Source organism: Notolepis coatsorum, assembly GCF_963971535.1.
Source record: "Notolepis coatsorum genome assembly, chromosome: 12".
Taxonomy (NCBI): domain Eukaryota; kingdom Metazoa; phylum Chordata; class Actinopteri; order Aulopiformes; family Paralepididae; genus Notolepis; species Notolepis coatsorum.
The window spans coordinates 42,195,585-42,212,825 of NC_140176.1; the positions used below are offsets into that span (position 1 = coordinate 42,195,585).

Genomic DNA, 17,241 nt, shown 5'->3' on the forward strand with positions numbered 1-17,241 from the left:
AGAGAGAGAGAGAGAGAGAGAGAGAGAGAGAGAGAGAGAGAGAGAGAGAGAGAGAGAGAGAGAGAGAGAGAGAGAGAGAGAGAGAGAGAGAGAGAGAGAGAGGGAGAGAGAGGGAGAGAGAGAGAGAGAGGGAGAGGGACAGAGAGAGAGAGAGACAGGGAGAGAGGGAGAGAGAGAGATAGACACAGAGATAGACAGAGAGAGACAGAGAGAGAGAGACAGAGAGAGAGAGAGAGAGAGAGAGAGAGAGAGAGAGAGAGAGAGAGAGAGAGAGAGAGATGTAGCCGGTGGTGTGTTGCGGTGGATAGATGGATAGAACAAATACACAGTAAATATTTAACTATTTCGTGCGAAATTGCGACGCGGGACGCTGGCTTGTGAAATTATAGAAACAAGGAAACTACAAGAAGGAAGCACCAGACTTTGGTGCCATTTCTATTGAAGTCTGTATTAACATTTTAAATGTACAAGCTATCTGAGGAAATAATAAACCAACCGATATATCAATTATCAAACGTTAGCTAGTTACCAAAGCAACAATTTGCCGATAACTAACTGACATCTGAGGTAATGAATGAATGAATGAATGAATGAATGAATGAATGCAAACTTTATTGAACAGATTGCAGAATGGGTATACAGTACGGCTCAATACATACAATTGTTAAGGGGATGCAGACCAGAAAAATACTTTTGTCTTGTTTACATCAGGGTCCCCCATTTTCAATTCATAGTGACATTTATGACATACACAACATACATGATATTTATGGCATAGGGACATACATGACATACAGGTATTTAGTACTGTTACATTTGTGACATATACGATATGCAAATATACAGTACTGTTACCCATAGATCCTGACAGAGTATATACATATGATGGAGATGATTGATTGATTGATTGAAAAGTTTATTAACAGATTGCAGAATGGGTACAGTACAGTACAGCTCAATACATACAATTGTTAAGAGGATGCAGACCTGAGAAAGACTTTCGTCTTGTTTCCATCAGGGTCCCCCATTTTCAATTCATCATATGACACACACAACATACAGATAGACAGTACTGCTACATCTATACATTTATGACATACCAGATTTGCAAATACAGTACTGTCTGTGATACTAAAACTGTACTTCCACTGTACATTGGAATACTGACAAAGCCATGCTTGGTCTTTATTGTACAACTGGGTTATAGGACATTTGTAGGGGCCAGTTTCGAATTGCAGTCTCCTGTAGGTGTTCTTTGAGAGTGTTTTTGAAGGTGGGTAGTGATTCACATTCCTTTTTTTTTTGATCAAATTTTTTTTTATTATTAATTACATGAAACAAGACAACACAATAACCACAGTAACAAAAAACATAACTTCACAGGAGAATAACAAACAATAATAATACAGAATAATAAATTATAAAGACAAAAAGAAAAAGAAACAGCGTCCAACCTATCAAATATAGATGGCTACTTCAATAACAAAAAGGTCTTCAAACATGCCAACCTTTCCCCACCTTTACAAAGTGGAGTGACTTAAAAGATTGTTTACGAGAGTGTTGCCGCAGATTTACTGTAGATAGCCTAGGTCCCTTACACATGTTCAAGACTGCCAAACTCGCAGAAGGTAAAGTGTAAGAAGAAAGAAAATCTTCCTCCAAGTTGGTTGACAGGACAATCAGTCTGCCAATATTAGTCCCTTGGGGAGATGGCATGTGAATTGACATATAGCGCAGAATAGCTAAATATCAACCCCCCCTAAAATCCCCCCAGTCAAAGTTAAGGAGGACAAGACAAAAACCAAGACAGACAAGACATTTCCTCCTCCCCCTCCCCAGAGACCGCCGGACCCCCCCGATCAAGCGCCCCAACCCCGCTCAGCCGCACACGGCGGTCTTTACCTTCTCAGCTGCTGCGAACCACAGGTCAATGCCAGCCTGCCCTACCCCAATCACCCGAGCTGTGGATATCTCAAGATAAATCACATCCAATAGAGTTAGGGACCAGTTAATCATTGTAAGCTTCTCAGGCTCCTTCCATCTCATTGCTATTAGCTTCTTCGCTGCTGTGACGCCCGCTAGGACAACCCTTTTCAGTTGTACGGACGCGGGTAGTGTCGTTATATCGTTCAGGAGTAGCGTAACAGCTGTGAATGGGATAGTTAAGCCACACAGATCTGAAAGTTTGTCCGTTATTGACCTCCAGAAGCGGGCCACTGGTGGGCAATCCCAATACATATGCATATAAGTGCCAGTGGCCTTTTGAGAGCACAAAGTGCACCGAGAGTCGGTTATCAGTCCCATAGCAAATAGCTTCCTAGGTGTAAGATAGGTCCTATGAATATAATTAAAATTAATTTGCTGGTGATTGGGGTTGCGGGAAGATAATGCCACATTTGCCCAAACATCATCCCAGTCAAACTCGGGGTCCAACTCCGGGATATCCACACGCCAGATTGTATCCAATGATAAATGTTTATACGTGGATTGAATTAAGAGCGTATAAAAGTCTGAGACAAACCCTCTGGATGTCGTCCTGTCCACTATGAGCCTGAGGAAGGGGTGTGGGTGCAAAGCTTGAGCCCACGGTACGCCATGCGCCCTCAGTGCTGACCTTAGTTGAAGGTAAAGAAAGAAGGACTCGCCGGGAAGATCATAAAATTCTCTTAAGTCCTGAAACGCACGGAGGCCGTTCTTATCATAAATATCCTCCAGAGTATGCACTCCCCTCCTTTGCCATTGAGGAATATTAACCGGCTTGTGCCCAACAAGTAATTGCTGGTTATTAAAAATTGGAGAGTCCAGGTGCCATGGGCATTTAACCCCACACAACCTCTGTACATTACGCCACGTTTGGATCACGTGAGTTATGATCGGTCCATACCTCAGCCGGCATTTCGAAATAGAGACAGTGGAGTACACTACATCCTGCAATCTTAGCGGAGATACCGCCGCCGCTTCTAAGGAGCGCCACGATACAGCCTCTACAGGGTCTAGCCAGCACATCAGAGGTCTCAGTGAAAAGGACCAGAAATAAAGTTTAAAATCAGGGATTGCGAGGCCCCCATCTTGTTTTCTACGTTGAGTAGTAGCCCTTTTGATTCTCGGGCGTTTGTTATTCCAGATAAACTTAGATACCATCGATTGTACCTTGCGCCAGTGGTCTATTGGAGGGGGCAGGGGGAGCATTGAGCTAATAAAATTTATCCTAGGCAGGATGTTCATTTTGATTATGGAAGCCCGGGCTTGTAAGGAGTTAGGAAGGGACGACCACCTGTCTAGATCCTGGCGTATTTTATCATAAGTACCCGTGAAGTTGTACTTAGTAGTTTGGTTCAGCGTGGGGAATATCTCTATGCCCAAGTATTTAAAATGTTCTACTATGGGGATATCAGCTGGTAGTCGTACCGCCTTGGCCAGCTCATTAAGAGGTAGGCAGGCTGATTTGTTCCAGTTAATCTTAAAGCCTGACAATTTACCAAAGTCGTCGATTATCCTCAATAATTTTGTGGCCGACCGGGAGGGGTCGTCCATGAAAATCAGCAGGTCATCCACATAGAGAGCAATTTTGTGTGGAGTATTATTGACCATTATGGGGACGATGTCCTCCGATTGCCTAATAAATTGGGCCAAAGGTTCGAGGGAAAGCGCAAACAGTCCTGGGCTCAGAGGACAACCCTGTCTAGAAGATCTGGAGACTGGAAAGAGTGTGGAACAGTTTTTGCCTGTCAGTATCATCGCAGACGGCGAGGCATACAGGACTTTAATCATATGAATAAAACTCTTCCAGGGCGGCTAGGTGGTGTAGTGGTCTAAGGCACTCGCCACCAGTGTGGAGACGCTAGGATTCGCGTGTTCGAATCCAGCTCTCCACATTGTTTTTCAGTTTGGCTGGTCGTCCGCAGTAATACACATTGGCCGTATTACGGGGAGGGAAAAACTGAAGGGTGGGGATCGAACGTTGTGAACAAGCGACTCCTACAAGTCGGTTGGTGCGCCTGCGCAGTAGAATCAGGAAGTGTCGGGGGCAGCGTGAGCCTCCCACGCGTTACTCCTCGACACTGAGAGGTCGAGCTGCGCAGGTGAAAAGATGCGACTGCTGTTACCTCAAGTACCGGAGGGGACTTGTGCTATGTATGACTTAGTCCTCACTGCAGCCGGCTTGTGGGAGGCAAGAAACAGCGTTCGTGACAGGGGAGGGTTGAATTGGATGATACGAAATTGGGATGGGAGAAAAATATAGAAAATGGGAGAAAAAGTGGATCAAAAAAAAAAATGAATAAAACTCTTCCCAAGACCCATGGCCTCAAGTACCTTCCACAGGTATGACCACTCAAGTCTGTCAAACGCCTTCATGGCATCCAAAGACAGAACTGTGGATGGAGTTGTATTGTCTTTACTGTTATCGATTACATGCAACAGCCTCCTAAGATTATCTGCAGCCAGACGCCCCGGGATAAAACCAGTTTGATCGCAGTGTACCAATACAGACATAAATCTCTGCAGGCGACGGGCCAGCACCTTGGCAAACACTTTTAAATCGGCCCCGAGAAGACTCAAGGGTCTATAGCTACCACAATCATTGGGATCTTTGTCCTTCTTGAGAAGTAAAGAAATCAACGCCATATTGACATCTCTTGAGAACTCCCCTTGTTCGATAGCGTAATTGATCATATCGAGCATCAATGGACCCAGTTGGTCCCAGAAAGCTAAATACACTTCGGGTGGAATACCATCCCAGCCTGGTGCCTTACCCCTCTGCATTTCAACAATCGTCTCCCTCAATTCCACGAGAGTAATCGGTCTCCCCAGTTCCTTGGCCTCTTCCTCAGAAATGTGGGGTATCTCAAGCCCGCCAATGAACGATTCAAATTTAGAGTCATCAAGATTACCCTCTGAGCTATATAACTGTGAGTAAAACTCTTTAAAAGTGTCATTGATCTTTTTCGAATCAGTAGTGACTGCACCCTGGCTCGTCCTGATCGAGGGGATATCCGAGAAATGATCATTTGAGCGTATTTTCATTGCCAATATATGGCTAGGTCTGGAGCCGTGAAAGTAGTAATTTTGTCTTGTCCTATGTATCAAGAACTCAGACTGTTGTTTAAGTATGGAGTTTATTTCTTTTTTGACTATCTTACGTTGTGTGTTTAGTCGTTCACTATAGTTAGTTTGCAAGGATGCGTATAGGTCCGCATATAATGTTTCCAGTCCTTCTAGCTTTTTTGACCGGGATTTTCGCAAATTGGAGGCAAATAGTGTGACATGACCCCTGATAAATCCTTTCAATGCGTTCCACAGGACCCTAGGGTCTTCTACTGTGCCAACGTTGATCTGCAAAAATTCAGCTAGTTTACTCCTGAACTCAGAACAGAAGTCATCGTTCTTTAGCAAGGTCGAATTAAAACGCCATCTGGGAGCTCTTGCGGAGAGCCTGCCAAAGGTTGCCGTAAGGAAAATCCCCTTGTGGTCTGAGAGAGCCAAGGGAACCAATGAGACATCGAAACTATCAAACATATTAGGGGACGCGAATGCATAGTCAATTCGAGAGAAGCTTTTGTGTCTGGCTGACAGGTGAGAGTAATCTTTGAGGGTGGGGTTGGATAAGCGCCAAAGGTCTGTGAGCCCCGTGTCCTGGGCCCACATCCTGAGGGCCTTAGAGGCCCGTTTTTGGTCGCTCGTTTCAGAGGGCCCGGACCTATCCATCTCCGCATCCCAGCACGCATTAAAATCGCCACCCACAATGAGAGCGTATCCATTAAGTTCCAACATATTCTTCGTGATTGTATTATAGAACGCTGAATCAAATGTGTTAGGAGCATACAATGCTATTATAGCCATCTTCCTATGCGAGAATTCAACTTTTGCTATAGTAATCCTTCCCTCCGTGTCCGACCATACGTCCAGGACTTTGATATCAAGGTTACGTCTTGTAACTATGACGACTCCTTTCGTCTTATCATCGGCTGAGGATGAGGAGATAACGTGATATTGCCGATTTGCCAGTCTTGACACGTCACCTACCAATAAATGCGTCTCACTAAGGAGAGCAAGGTCAATATTTCTCCTCTTCAATAGCCAAAGGACACTTAAGCCCTCCTGCGTTCCAAATTAAAATATTCAATTTAGCCATGGTCGAGCTTGTCTAAACGCGTAGAGAACATACCAGTGTAGCTAGACTGCTCGAGGCGCTGATCCAGGCGGGCCCAGACGGTCAATCCCAGGAGTACAGAGGAGGAACAATTACACACATATAAGACAACAGCACATAAAACACATAAAAATACCACCCCAGTTACAACCCCCCCACCTTCTACTCTAAACCCTAACCCACCCGTCCTATTATAAGCCCTCCTATACCCACTCTCCAGTCCCCACCCTATGCCCCATCCACTGAGGATGGTCATCTTCCTATCACTTCCCACTAGAGACATGGATCCAATAAGACGCTCCCCACTCCAACCCCCCTCTAGATAAACCCCTGAGTAAACCCCCACTAGTCCAATAAACACAAATAATAATAAAAATAAAATTCAATAAAGATATCGGTTGAAAACCACCTGAGCCTTGGCCCCAACATGAGACAACCATAATGGTAAAAATAGCCATTATTAAATAATAACTCCACATCAACATGCAACCATCTATTTCCGAATCTGCGCTTCAACGTCACAATGTTATAGCCCAAATGGGTACAGGAAAATTCAAAACAAAATTAAATTAAAGCATCCCAGCCGATAGTCTAAGGCAGGATCGGGTCACAGGTTAATTGTGCAAAATTGTGTGAACAATGTCAATTAAACAATGACAATAATAAAAAAGGGAAAAAAGGGGGTATGGTCAAAGTGCACCCCTGTAGCAGTCCCTCTGATCAGGCACAACGGCTGAAATGACATAACCTATGTAAGAAAAGCATTAAACACATTAATTAATCCGGGGATGGTAATAGGCAATATCTGACACAACCCGTTATCATCTATTGTTTCAATAAAGATATCGGTCGAAAACCACCGTGAGCCTAGGACTTAACATGAGATAACTTATAATGGAAAAAAATATTAAATATAGTCATTATTATATAACAACTCAACATCAACCCTGCAACCATCTATTTCGGAGTCTGCGCATCAACGACGCAATGTTATAGCACCAATGGACAAAGGAAAAATCCAAAACAAAATTAAATTAGAGTATACCAGCCGGTAGTCTAAGGTAGGATCGGGTTCCAGGTAAATTGTGCAAACAAATGCCATTTAACAACGACAATAATAAGAAGGGGAAAAAGGGGTTATGGTCAAAGTGCACATCTGTAACAGTCCCTCTGATCAGGCACAATTAAACACATTCATTAACCCGGGGATGATAATAGGCAATATCTGACAAAACCTGTTATCATATCTTGTTTATATACATATTCAACCGATCTTCTCCTACCGGAGCCCAAAGCTCAAAACAGCATGGATATAAAAATAACAGCATACAAGAATTTAGTTAAGGACCTGATCACCGTTGGATTGTGTGAGCCGATCACACTTATACAGCAACAACAACCAAAGTGCGTCACTATTAACGGGTCTCGAACGACTCCACGCAGGCGATAGACGCAGCCCGGTAGCTAACCCGAGGCTAGCGCGTGAGCTAGTGATGAATCCGGATAGCACGTTAGAGTTTGTTATGTACATTGTTCAGCTAGCTCGCTAGCTTCCAAAGAGGCGATACACAAGTACGATCATGAGGTCAGCATTAGCAAGTAACAGAAGTCATTGGGAAGTCCCGCTAGTTGGATGGGCAGTGGACAGTTAGAGTGTCTGGGCATGACAGCAAGTATTTGTGAATAGTCGGCCCTATCAATGTATATAGGCCCACACCGCCAAGTCACTCACCCGACATAGATATCAAGCAACAGTCTCGGGTATCCCCTCGAGATATTCCTTCGCTTTAGCCAACGACCAAAATGAACGCAGACCATCGACCTTCTCCAACACAGATAATTTCGCGGGAGCGAATAGCGTGGGCCTCAGGCCTAGTTTCCATAGCTTGGACAGGACCACCTTGTATTCGCCTCTCTGTGCTTGAACCTCCGGCATAAGTCTTCGAAAATGGCCACTTTGTGATCGCCAAGCCTCAGATTACCCCTTCTGGTACGAGCCGACCGCATGATGAGTTCTCTCTGCTGAAGCCTGTTCAGCTTGACTATGATGGGCCTTGGCTCTTTGTTCACGCCGGGAGAAAACCTGCCCGCCCTGTAGGCCGACTCACAGACAGGAGGCGAGGGGAGGACGTCAGTTCCTAGTATTTTTTGCAGCAATTCGGGCATGGTCTCAGAGAGACGGCCTTCACCGCTGGCCTCCGGTACTCCAACAATCCTGACGTTGTGGCGTCTATCCCGGGACTGCATCTCCTCCATTGCCGACTGTAGTTTGTTGACTTCAGCCTGCCTAGCCAGCAGGGCGGACTCGAGACCCACCATCTTCTCGCCCTGTAATGATACCTCCGTCGTTAGCATGGCTAGTTCGTTAGCATTAGCCGAGGAGACAGCGTGCATCGACTCCATCTTGTCTATCAGCGGGACTACCGCCAGCCGTATTTCTTCTGATATCTCACGATGGAGGTTGACACAAAAATCCGCCAACACTTTCTTCTGTGCTTCAGCGAAGCGTGTCTCAGAGTCTGCGTGTAGCTTGGTGATGACCAAGAGCACAGCATCGCTAATCTCACCGAGACCGGGCGACGATGCGGCCAGGCCCGGTGGTGGTTTGCTGGTTGGGGCGCTCATGGATCTGGTTTCCACCACCGACATCGCAGAAAGTCGAAAAAAGTCGACGACAGTATACTAAACACGACGACCTAGCAAACAGATAAAAAAACAAATAAAAATAAAATAAAGACTAATGGGGAGAAACGTATATTCAGCACGGTAGAAGGGAGCTCATGTGAAACACGTCTACTCCATGATCGCTCAGCTCCGCCCGTCGTGATTCACATTCCTTTACAGCTTTGGGTAGGGCGTTCCACATTGATGTGGCATAATTGCGAAACGTGTTTAGTCCCTTGTTTGAGCCGAATCTGGGTTTTACATGATTTGTGGAGCTCCCTCTGGTGGTGTGATCGTGGTATTCACTGACCTTTGGGAAGTATTTTGACATGTACATGGGTACCTTGGTCGTGTAGTGTATCTTGTAGACCAGGCCCATTGCAAGTTGCTGTACTCTGTCTTCTACTCTAAGCCATCCTAGGTTGGCAAAGTGTGCAGGGGTGAGGTGGGTTCTAGGAGTCAGGTCAAGCAGTAGTCCGACTAGTTTGTTTTGAGATGTTTGTAATTTGGTTTTTAGTGCCTTTGAGGTGCTTTGGTACCATGAGGTGCAAGCATAGTCGTAGTACCCTTGAATGAGTGCTCCTGCCAGAGTCTTCAGGGTATTCTTGTTTACCAGAGAGGAGATCCGGTACAAGAATCGAGTTCGTTGGTTGACTTTTTTTATTACATTGGATGCCATTTTGTCACAGGAAAGATTAGCCTCTAGGATGGAACCCAGGTAGGTAATTTCATCTTTCCTTGTGACAATATTGTCACCCACTGTAACTGAGAAGCCATCGGTCTTGCTGAGTTTGTTATTTGAACCGAAGAGAATGGACTCTGTTTTGCCCATGTGTAATGATAGTTTGTTGTTGGCGAGCCATATGCAGATTTTGCCTAGTTCCGAGCTGAGGGTTTTTTCAACCTGTAACTTGTTCTTGTCAGAGACCAGCAGGGCTGAGTCGTCCGCAAACAGGAACAAGTTGCAGTCACAAGCTGACGACATGTCATTTGCATAAATTAGGAACAGTAGTGGTCCTAGTATGCTTCCTTGTGGAACACCACAGTTCACTGTGAGGGGGGGGGGGGGGGGTAGGGTACCGTTTACCTCCACCATCTGTTCTCTCCCCTCCAGGTAGGATTGTATCCAGCTCACTGATAAACTATCAAAACCAATTGCTTTTAGCTTGTCAATCAGAATGGTGTGATTGACAGTGTCGAAGGCCTTTTGTAGGTCTAGCATGACCATGCCGCAGTATTTGCCCGCGTCCACCTCTTGCTTGATGTGGTCGTTCAAATAGAGAAGGCATGTGTCAGTGGAGTGGGATGTTCTGAAGCCAGATTGGAATTCGTAGATTAGATTTTTATCCGCGAGGTACTTTTCGACCTGTTCGTATACAATTTTTTCCATGACTTTCGAGATGGATGTAAGGATAGAAACAGGGCGGTAGTTGCCTGGGTCTAATTTGCTGCCCTTTTTGTGCAGGGGTGTTACTCTCGCTATTTTGAAGTCCTTAAGGATGTGTCCCTGTTTTATGGAGAGGTTTATTATGTGTGTGATGACTGGGGTGATGGCGGCTGCTGAGTCTCTGAGGAATTTGGAGGGGATGTTGTCATGGCCAGTGGCCTTGTTCGGCTGGAGGGCACTCAGTTTATTGAGTACCTCATCTGTAGTTACCATTTCCAGTTTGAAATCGTCTTTGTGGACGCCTAGGTTCTTGTAGTATGCTACTATGTGTTCTACCCCATACTGCCCTGAGTGGGAGGGTAGTTTGTTTACCAGTGTTGTGGCTATGTTTGTGAAGAAAGTGTAAGTAATTGGCTACATCCAGTTTGTTTGTGATGAGCGTGTTGTCCGTCTTTATGTTTATGTTTGAGAACCTGGTTTTAAGTTTTTTACTGCAGCCTAGTTGATTATTGAGTAATTTCCAAAGTTCACATGGTTTATTTTTGTTTTCCTCAGTTTTGTCATTAATGAAATCTTTTTTTGCAGTTTTTATCATGTAGTTTACATCATTTCTTAGTCTGTTTCTTTCTAGTTTGAGTTCAGTCACGTGGGCTTGGAGTTCACTGCTCGTGCTTTTAGTAAGCTTTGACTGACTTTTACGAAACTCAGAGCATGAGACTGTACATTAGGAGGGGGTGGGTGGGTGGGAGAGAAATATACATACGGTGGGGAGAGAATATATACATACGTGGGGAAAGAATATATACATACGGTGGGGAGGAGACTGTACATTAGGAGGGGGTGGGTGGGTGGGAGAGAAATATACATACGGTGGGGAGGAGACTGTCTATTAGGAGGGGGTGGGGGGGTTTGGACATTTACGGTGGCCAGTTTCGAATTGCAGCCTCCCGTAGGTGCTCTTTAAGTGCGGTTTTGAATGTGGGTAGGGATTCACATTCCTTTACAGCTTTGGGTAGGGCGTTCCACATTGATGTGGCATAATTGCGAAACGTGTTTAGTCCCTTGTTTGAGCCGAATCTGGGTTTAACATGATTTGTTGAGCTTCCTCTGGTGGTCGTGGTATTCACTGACCTTTGGGAAGTATTTTGACATGTACATGGGTACCTTAGTCGTATAGTGTATCTTGTAGACCAGGCCCATTGCAAGTTGCTGTACTCTGTCATCTACTCTAAGCCATCCTAGGTTGTCAAAGTGGGCAGGGGTGAGGTGGGTTCTAGGGGTAAGGTTAAGTAGAAGTCTGACAATCTGTTTAAATGATGAGGATAAAGTCGGTAGAGCTGAACGTTTCCACACTTTGCACCAATGCGCGTTCACGTGCTACACGGTCATGTGAATGATGACCTTAACTTTTACGCTTTGGATCAAACCCGGATAATGGTTTGCACACCTTTTGACTGATTATTTTTTTTATTGATATTGGATCATATTTGGATTAGCCCAGTATTAGACTACGCCAGTCTATTTGAAAGCTGCTCTGTGTTGGGGAGAAGCATGTGATCAGAACAGAGGACTGACAACGCGCCGGTGATTACCGGCGCGCCACACAACAAATCCCATATATGGTGTGTCGGTGAGAATCAGTCACGTCACCAACGGTCGCGGTCGCTGTCAGTCATCCTCTGGGGTCCATACCGTGGATACCGCAGCGCGTGACAAAGTGTTGATTCAAACGATTAGCCCCGCACGATCATCGTAGAGGCATTTTCACACACACTCGCACACACAATAGGGAGGTGTAGTCTGACGTCACTGGTTGTTCCACCCGTATAGGGATTTATCATTGGGAAAATGGATTATCGGCTATTGTAACAATTCTGCCGCATGGAAATTGACAAGCTTCACATTTTTGCACAAAATGAGTTCCCTTCTACCACTAACATTACTGTTTAAGCATTTTTGGTTATAAGGTTTTTAATTTGTCGTAAAAAAAATAACTACATTTACCAGTAGGCAGCCTGTTGTTCAGTAGGCAGCTGTCGCCTACCTCACGTCACGGCAAGCTGATACCAAGCTAGCTAGCTAGCTAACGTTAACGTTACCCTGCTAAACGTACTAGACGTTAGCAATGTCTGTCGTGAACCATTTTAAATTGGGGCATGTAGAGGAGTTTCGGGAATGAGTCAAATGTGCAGGTCCTCTTCTCAGACCTGTGGGGCAAGCACTGCACACGCATCATGCCGGCTAGCAAGCGAGCTAGCTACACGTCACAGCCTGCTGATACCACGATAGCTAACTAACGTTAACGTTACAAGCTCAAAAACCTATAACTACTACTGTCGTGTCCATAAGTTCCCTGGCAGAATACTTTGTGAGGACAAAAGTATACAAAGAGGGGCATGTGGAGGAGTTTCGGGAACAATACCGTTATAAACTATACACAATATGTACAATGAAACAATGATTTACATTAGTATTTACAGTGATTTAATATGCAGCGAAATAACGTTATACGATTTAAATTATAAATACAAATATAAAAAACGCGAATATTTTCATGTTGAGATATAGATTGTGGATGAATACGCACAGAAAGGTACACCATGCCAATGTCCATTCTTTATTTGTTTTAAACGAACCGTTTTAGACATGGGCAATGGGGAAATACAGTGGAACAGAGGGTGGATGGTGGAACAGGAAAAAACGAAAATTACATAACCACTACACCTCCCTATAGCACGAGAGCATAATGCCGCACGTGACACACATACGCACACAAGAAGATGACTCGGAGCTATATCTCCAGGATTCATGTCCCAGGGGTCGTCTTTTTTCCTAGGTTTTATTTAAGGAGTTTAGGCTATGATTATGATGAAACATAGAGTTATCTCCCCTGCTGAGAGGAGGTGACACACGCGGGCCATTTATATTCTGGTCGTTTATTCTCTACACACCGTTCCAACCCCCCCCCCCTCCTGCCTCACCCCACCAGTCTAGACCAGCCATTGAATTATGGGACGTGGGGACTCGGTGGCGTGTTGCCTTGGCAACATGTATTGAGTGAGGTGCGAGCGGGTGGGAGGGCGCTCGCTGATAGGGAGATAACCAGGTCCCCGATAAAGTCCCTCCCGCCTGCTTATCGCACTGCTGTCAGATGGAAAATGTCAGCTATTAGCTCCCCCAAAACAGCAAGTCAAGATGCACAGTAGGAACCGCATGTGTCACAAACCACACAAGGTACAGGGTACAGATGGCATTTGAAGAGATCCTTCCGCGTTAGGACAACACTCTACTGATCCATGTGTACACTAAATGGTGAATGCACTGCATTATTCGCACCTCACATTAATTAATTGTCTTTAGTATGTTAATTAATTAGTATGTGTACGACGACCATACATATATTCAGATTCAGATTCCTTTATTAACCCATATGTGTAACATTGGTAATTGTCTCAGCGTTACAGAGTATGCATTTTTCCATACATTTTCTTTTAATCCACAATCAAATCAATCAATCAATCAATCAATTTTCACATAACAACAGCAACAACAGACACAGGACAAAGACAGTGCAGTGCAGGATTAATCATTTGAATAAATATATATATATATAAAGTGTAAAGTGCAGTGCAGAGTTCCAGGTCAGTCCCAGTGCAGTATTTGTGCCAGTGTCATTGTTATTGTGCCAGTGTCACTTGGGGGTGGAGGGGGGGGGGGGGGGGGGGGGGGGGGGTGGCTGAGGCATTGATCAGCCTGGCGGCTGAGGGGAAGAAACTCAGTCTGTGACGAGCTTTCACAGCCTTTGGGATCCGCAGCCTTCTCCCAGAGGGGAGCAGGGTGAAGAGGCTGTGGCCACTGGCCAGGGTGGGAGGGGTCGGCCATGATCTTTCTTGCCCTCCTCAGCGCCCTGGAGGCATGCAGGGACCTGAGGGAGGGCAGGGGACAGCCGACCACCCTCTCCGCGGAGCGAATCACCCGCCGCAGCTTGGCGAGATCTTTTGCCGCTAATAATACACTATTAATGATCGTACATATACTGTATAGCACTTGTGAATGTGGAGCAAAACCTGTCCGCCATGTGATGATGATGATGATGATGATGATGATGATGATGATGATGATTTGTGTGTGTGTGTGCTATCTTGTAGATGGAGTGTTCGGAAGGTGCCAGGAGTTGCCAGGCTCAGAATTCTACACATACGATGTTTCTCCCTCGGCTCTCCAGCGCTTCAGGACCTTACTGCAGAAACTTGCCCACAGAGGTACTGTACTGTACTGTACTGTCTGTCTGTCTGTCTGTCTGTCTGTCTGTCTGTCTGTCTGTCTGTCTGTCTGTCTGTCTGTCTGTCTGTCTGTCTGTCTGTCTGTCTGTCTGTCTGTCTGTCTGTCTATCTATCTATCTATCTCTCTATATCTCTCTATATCTATCTATCTATCTATCTATCTATCTATCTATCTATCTATCTATCTATCTATCTATCTATCTATCTATCTATCTATCTATCTATCTATCTATCTATCTATCTATCTATCTATCTATCTATCTATCTATCTATCTATCTATCTATCTATCTATCTATCTATCTATCTATCTATCTATCTATCTATCTATCTATCTATCTATCTATCTATCTATCTATCTATCTATCTATCTATCTATCTATCTATCTATCTATCTATCTATCTATCTATCTATCTATCTATCTATCTATCTATCTATCTATCTATCTATCTATCTATCTATCTATCTATCTATCTATCTATCTATCTATCTATCTATCTATCTATCTATCTATCTATCTATCTATCTATCTATCTATCTATCTATCTATCTATCTATCTATCTATCTATCTATCTATCTATCTATCTATCTATCTATCTATCTATCTATCTATATCTCTCTATATCTCTCTATCTATCTGTCCTCCTGGCATCTGTCCGGTCTGTCGGCACTCTTCTATCCAACAGCATTTACTTGTTGTGTATAAAGCCGCATAGCGCTGTGTGTCAGCTGCTGTTATGCAAAGTGAGCCAGAAAGACATCCTGTCCACTTGGCCTGCAGCACTCGACACTCTGCTCAGGAGGACAGGTCTGCAGCACTGCTCGACACTCCACTCAGGAGGACAGGTCTGCAGAGCGGCTCGACACTCCGCTCAGGAGGACAGGTCTGCAGAGCGGCTCGACACTCCGCTCAGGAGGACAGGTCTGCAGAGCGGCTCGACACTCCGCTCAGGAGGACAGGTCTGCAGCACTGCTCGACACTCCGCTCAGGAGGACAGGTCTGCAGCACTGCTCGACATTCCGCTCAGGAGGACAGGTCTGCAGCACTGCTCTGCTCCACACTCCGCTCAGGAGGACAGGTCTGCAGCACTGCTCGACACTCCGCTCAGGAGGACAGGTCTGCAGAGCGGCTCGACACTCCGCTCAGGAGGACAGGTCTGCAGAGCGGCTCGACACTCCGCTCAGGAGGACAGGTCTGCAGCACTGCTCTGCTCGACACTCCGCTCAGGAGGACAGGTCTGCAGCACTGCTCCACACTCCGCTCAGGAGGACAGGTCTGCAGCACTGCTCGACACTCCGCTCAGGAGGACAGGTCTGCAGCACTGCTCCACACTCCGCTCAGGAGGACAGGTCTGCAGCACTGCTCCACACTCCGCTCAGGAGGACAGGTCTGCAGCACTGCTCTGCTCGACACTCCGCTCAGGAGGACAGGTCTGCAGCACTGCTCCACACTCCGCTCAGGAGGACAGGTCTGCAGCTCTGCTCGACACTCCGCTCAGGAGGACAGGTCTGCAGCACTGCTCCACACTCCGCTCAGGAGGACAGGTCTGCAGCACTGCTCCACACTCCGCTCAGGAGGACAGGTCTGCAGCACTGCTCTGCTCCACACTCTGCTCAGGAGGACAGGTCTGCAGCACTGCTCTGCTCGACACTCCGCTCAGGAGGACAGGTCTGCAGCACTGCTCCACACTCCGCTCAGGAGGACAGGTCTGCAGCACTGCTCCACACTCCGCTCAGGAGGACAGGTCTGCAGCACTGCTCCACACTCCGCTCAGGAGGACAGGTCTGCAGCACTGCTCCACACTCCGCTCAGGAGGACAGGTCTGCAGCACTGCTCTGCTCCACACTCCGCTCAGGAGGACAGGTCTGCAGCACTGCTCCACACTCCGCTCAGGAGGACAGGTCTGCAGCACTGCTCTGCTCGACACTCCGCTCAGGAGGACAGGTCTGCAGCACTGCTCTGCTCGACACTCCGCTCAGGAGGACAGGTCTGCAGAGCGGCTCGACACTCCGCTCAGGAGGACAGGTCGTTTGACTCATACCGACCCATTGTTGTGGCATCGTCATCGCAGAGCTCAGACAGCCAATCGAATTGGCTTGTTGTACGCTGGCAGGACATTTAGTGCTAATTTTGTGGATGAGTGACTGTGCGGCCTGCACGGTAATCATGTTAGAAGGCCTCTCCTGTTCAATCAGCGAGAGCCCAGCAGTGAAAGTGCCTGTTAGAACAGGGTGCATAGGTGACGGGAGAGGACACAGTATGCAGCCTATACTAGACCCAATCAGAAGGACACGTACAGGGGGTGTGATAGTTGGGCGTCGTTACTTATCTTAAATAAGCAGCATTTACTTACCTGGGCTGACTTCCTAAAATAGAGTGGGATCCTTTTGTTTGAGTGGCAAGACCTGAAACCACCCGTATTTAAGTCTGACTTAAAAAAATTAAATAAAATAAAATAAAGGAATTCCTTAAAACTAGATATTTCCCCCCCTCCCTCCCAACATTATCCTGAAGCGGAGTATCTGACTGCCTATGAGGCTGTCAATGTTTTTCAGATGGATTTATATGTGCAATATTACACCTACTGTAGACTTCAGTATATTTTTACTGTATTTATTTACTGTATATTTTATTCCATTTTTATTCTATTTTATTCTATTCTTATCCTAGGCAATTTGATTTGTTTTGTTATTCTTATTCGTGACCTGTTCTGTCTAAATGTTTAATGTTGAGCGATTTGCAGTGTCAAACTTCC

At 45.8% G+C, this 17,241-nt stretch overlaps 1 protein-coding gene across 1 annotated transcript in view; it reads left to right on the forward strand.

Annotated features, from left to right (window-relative positions):
• Window positions 1–17,241, forward strand: part of ptprn2 (protein tyrosine phosphatase receptor type N2) — a gene marked incomplete at its 5' end in the record, with an annotated part of 334,392 nt that overhangs the window by 80,333 nt on the left and 236,818 nt on the right. Inside the window, 1 exon segment of the mRNA XM_084325818.1 lies at window positions 14,351–14,464. Within this exon segment, the coding sequence (XP_084181944.1) occupies window positions 14,351–14,464 (114 nt within the window).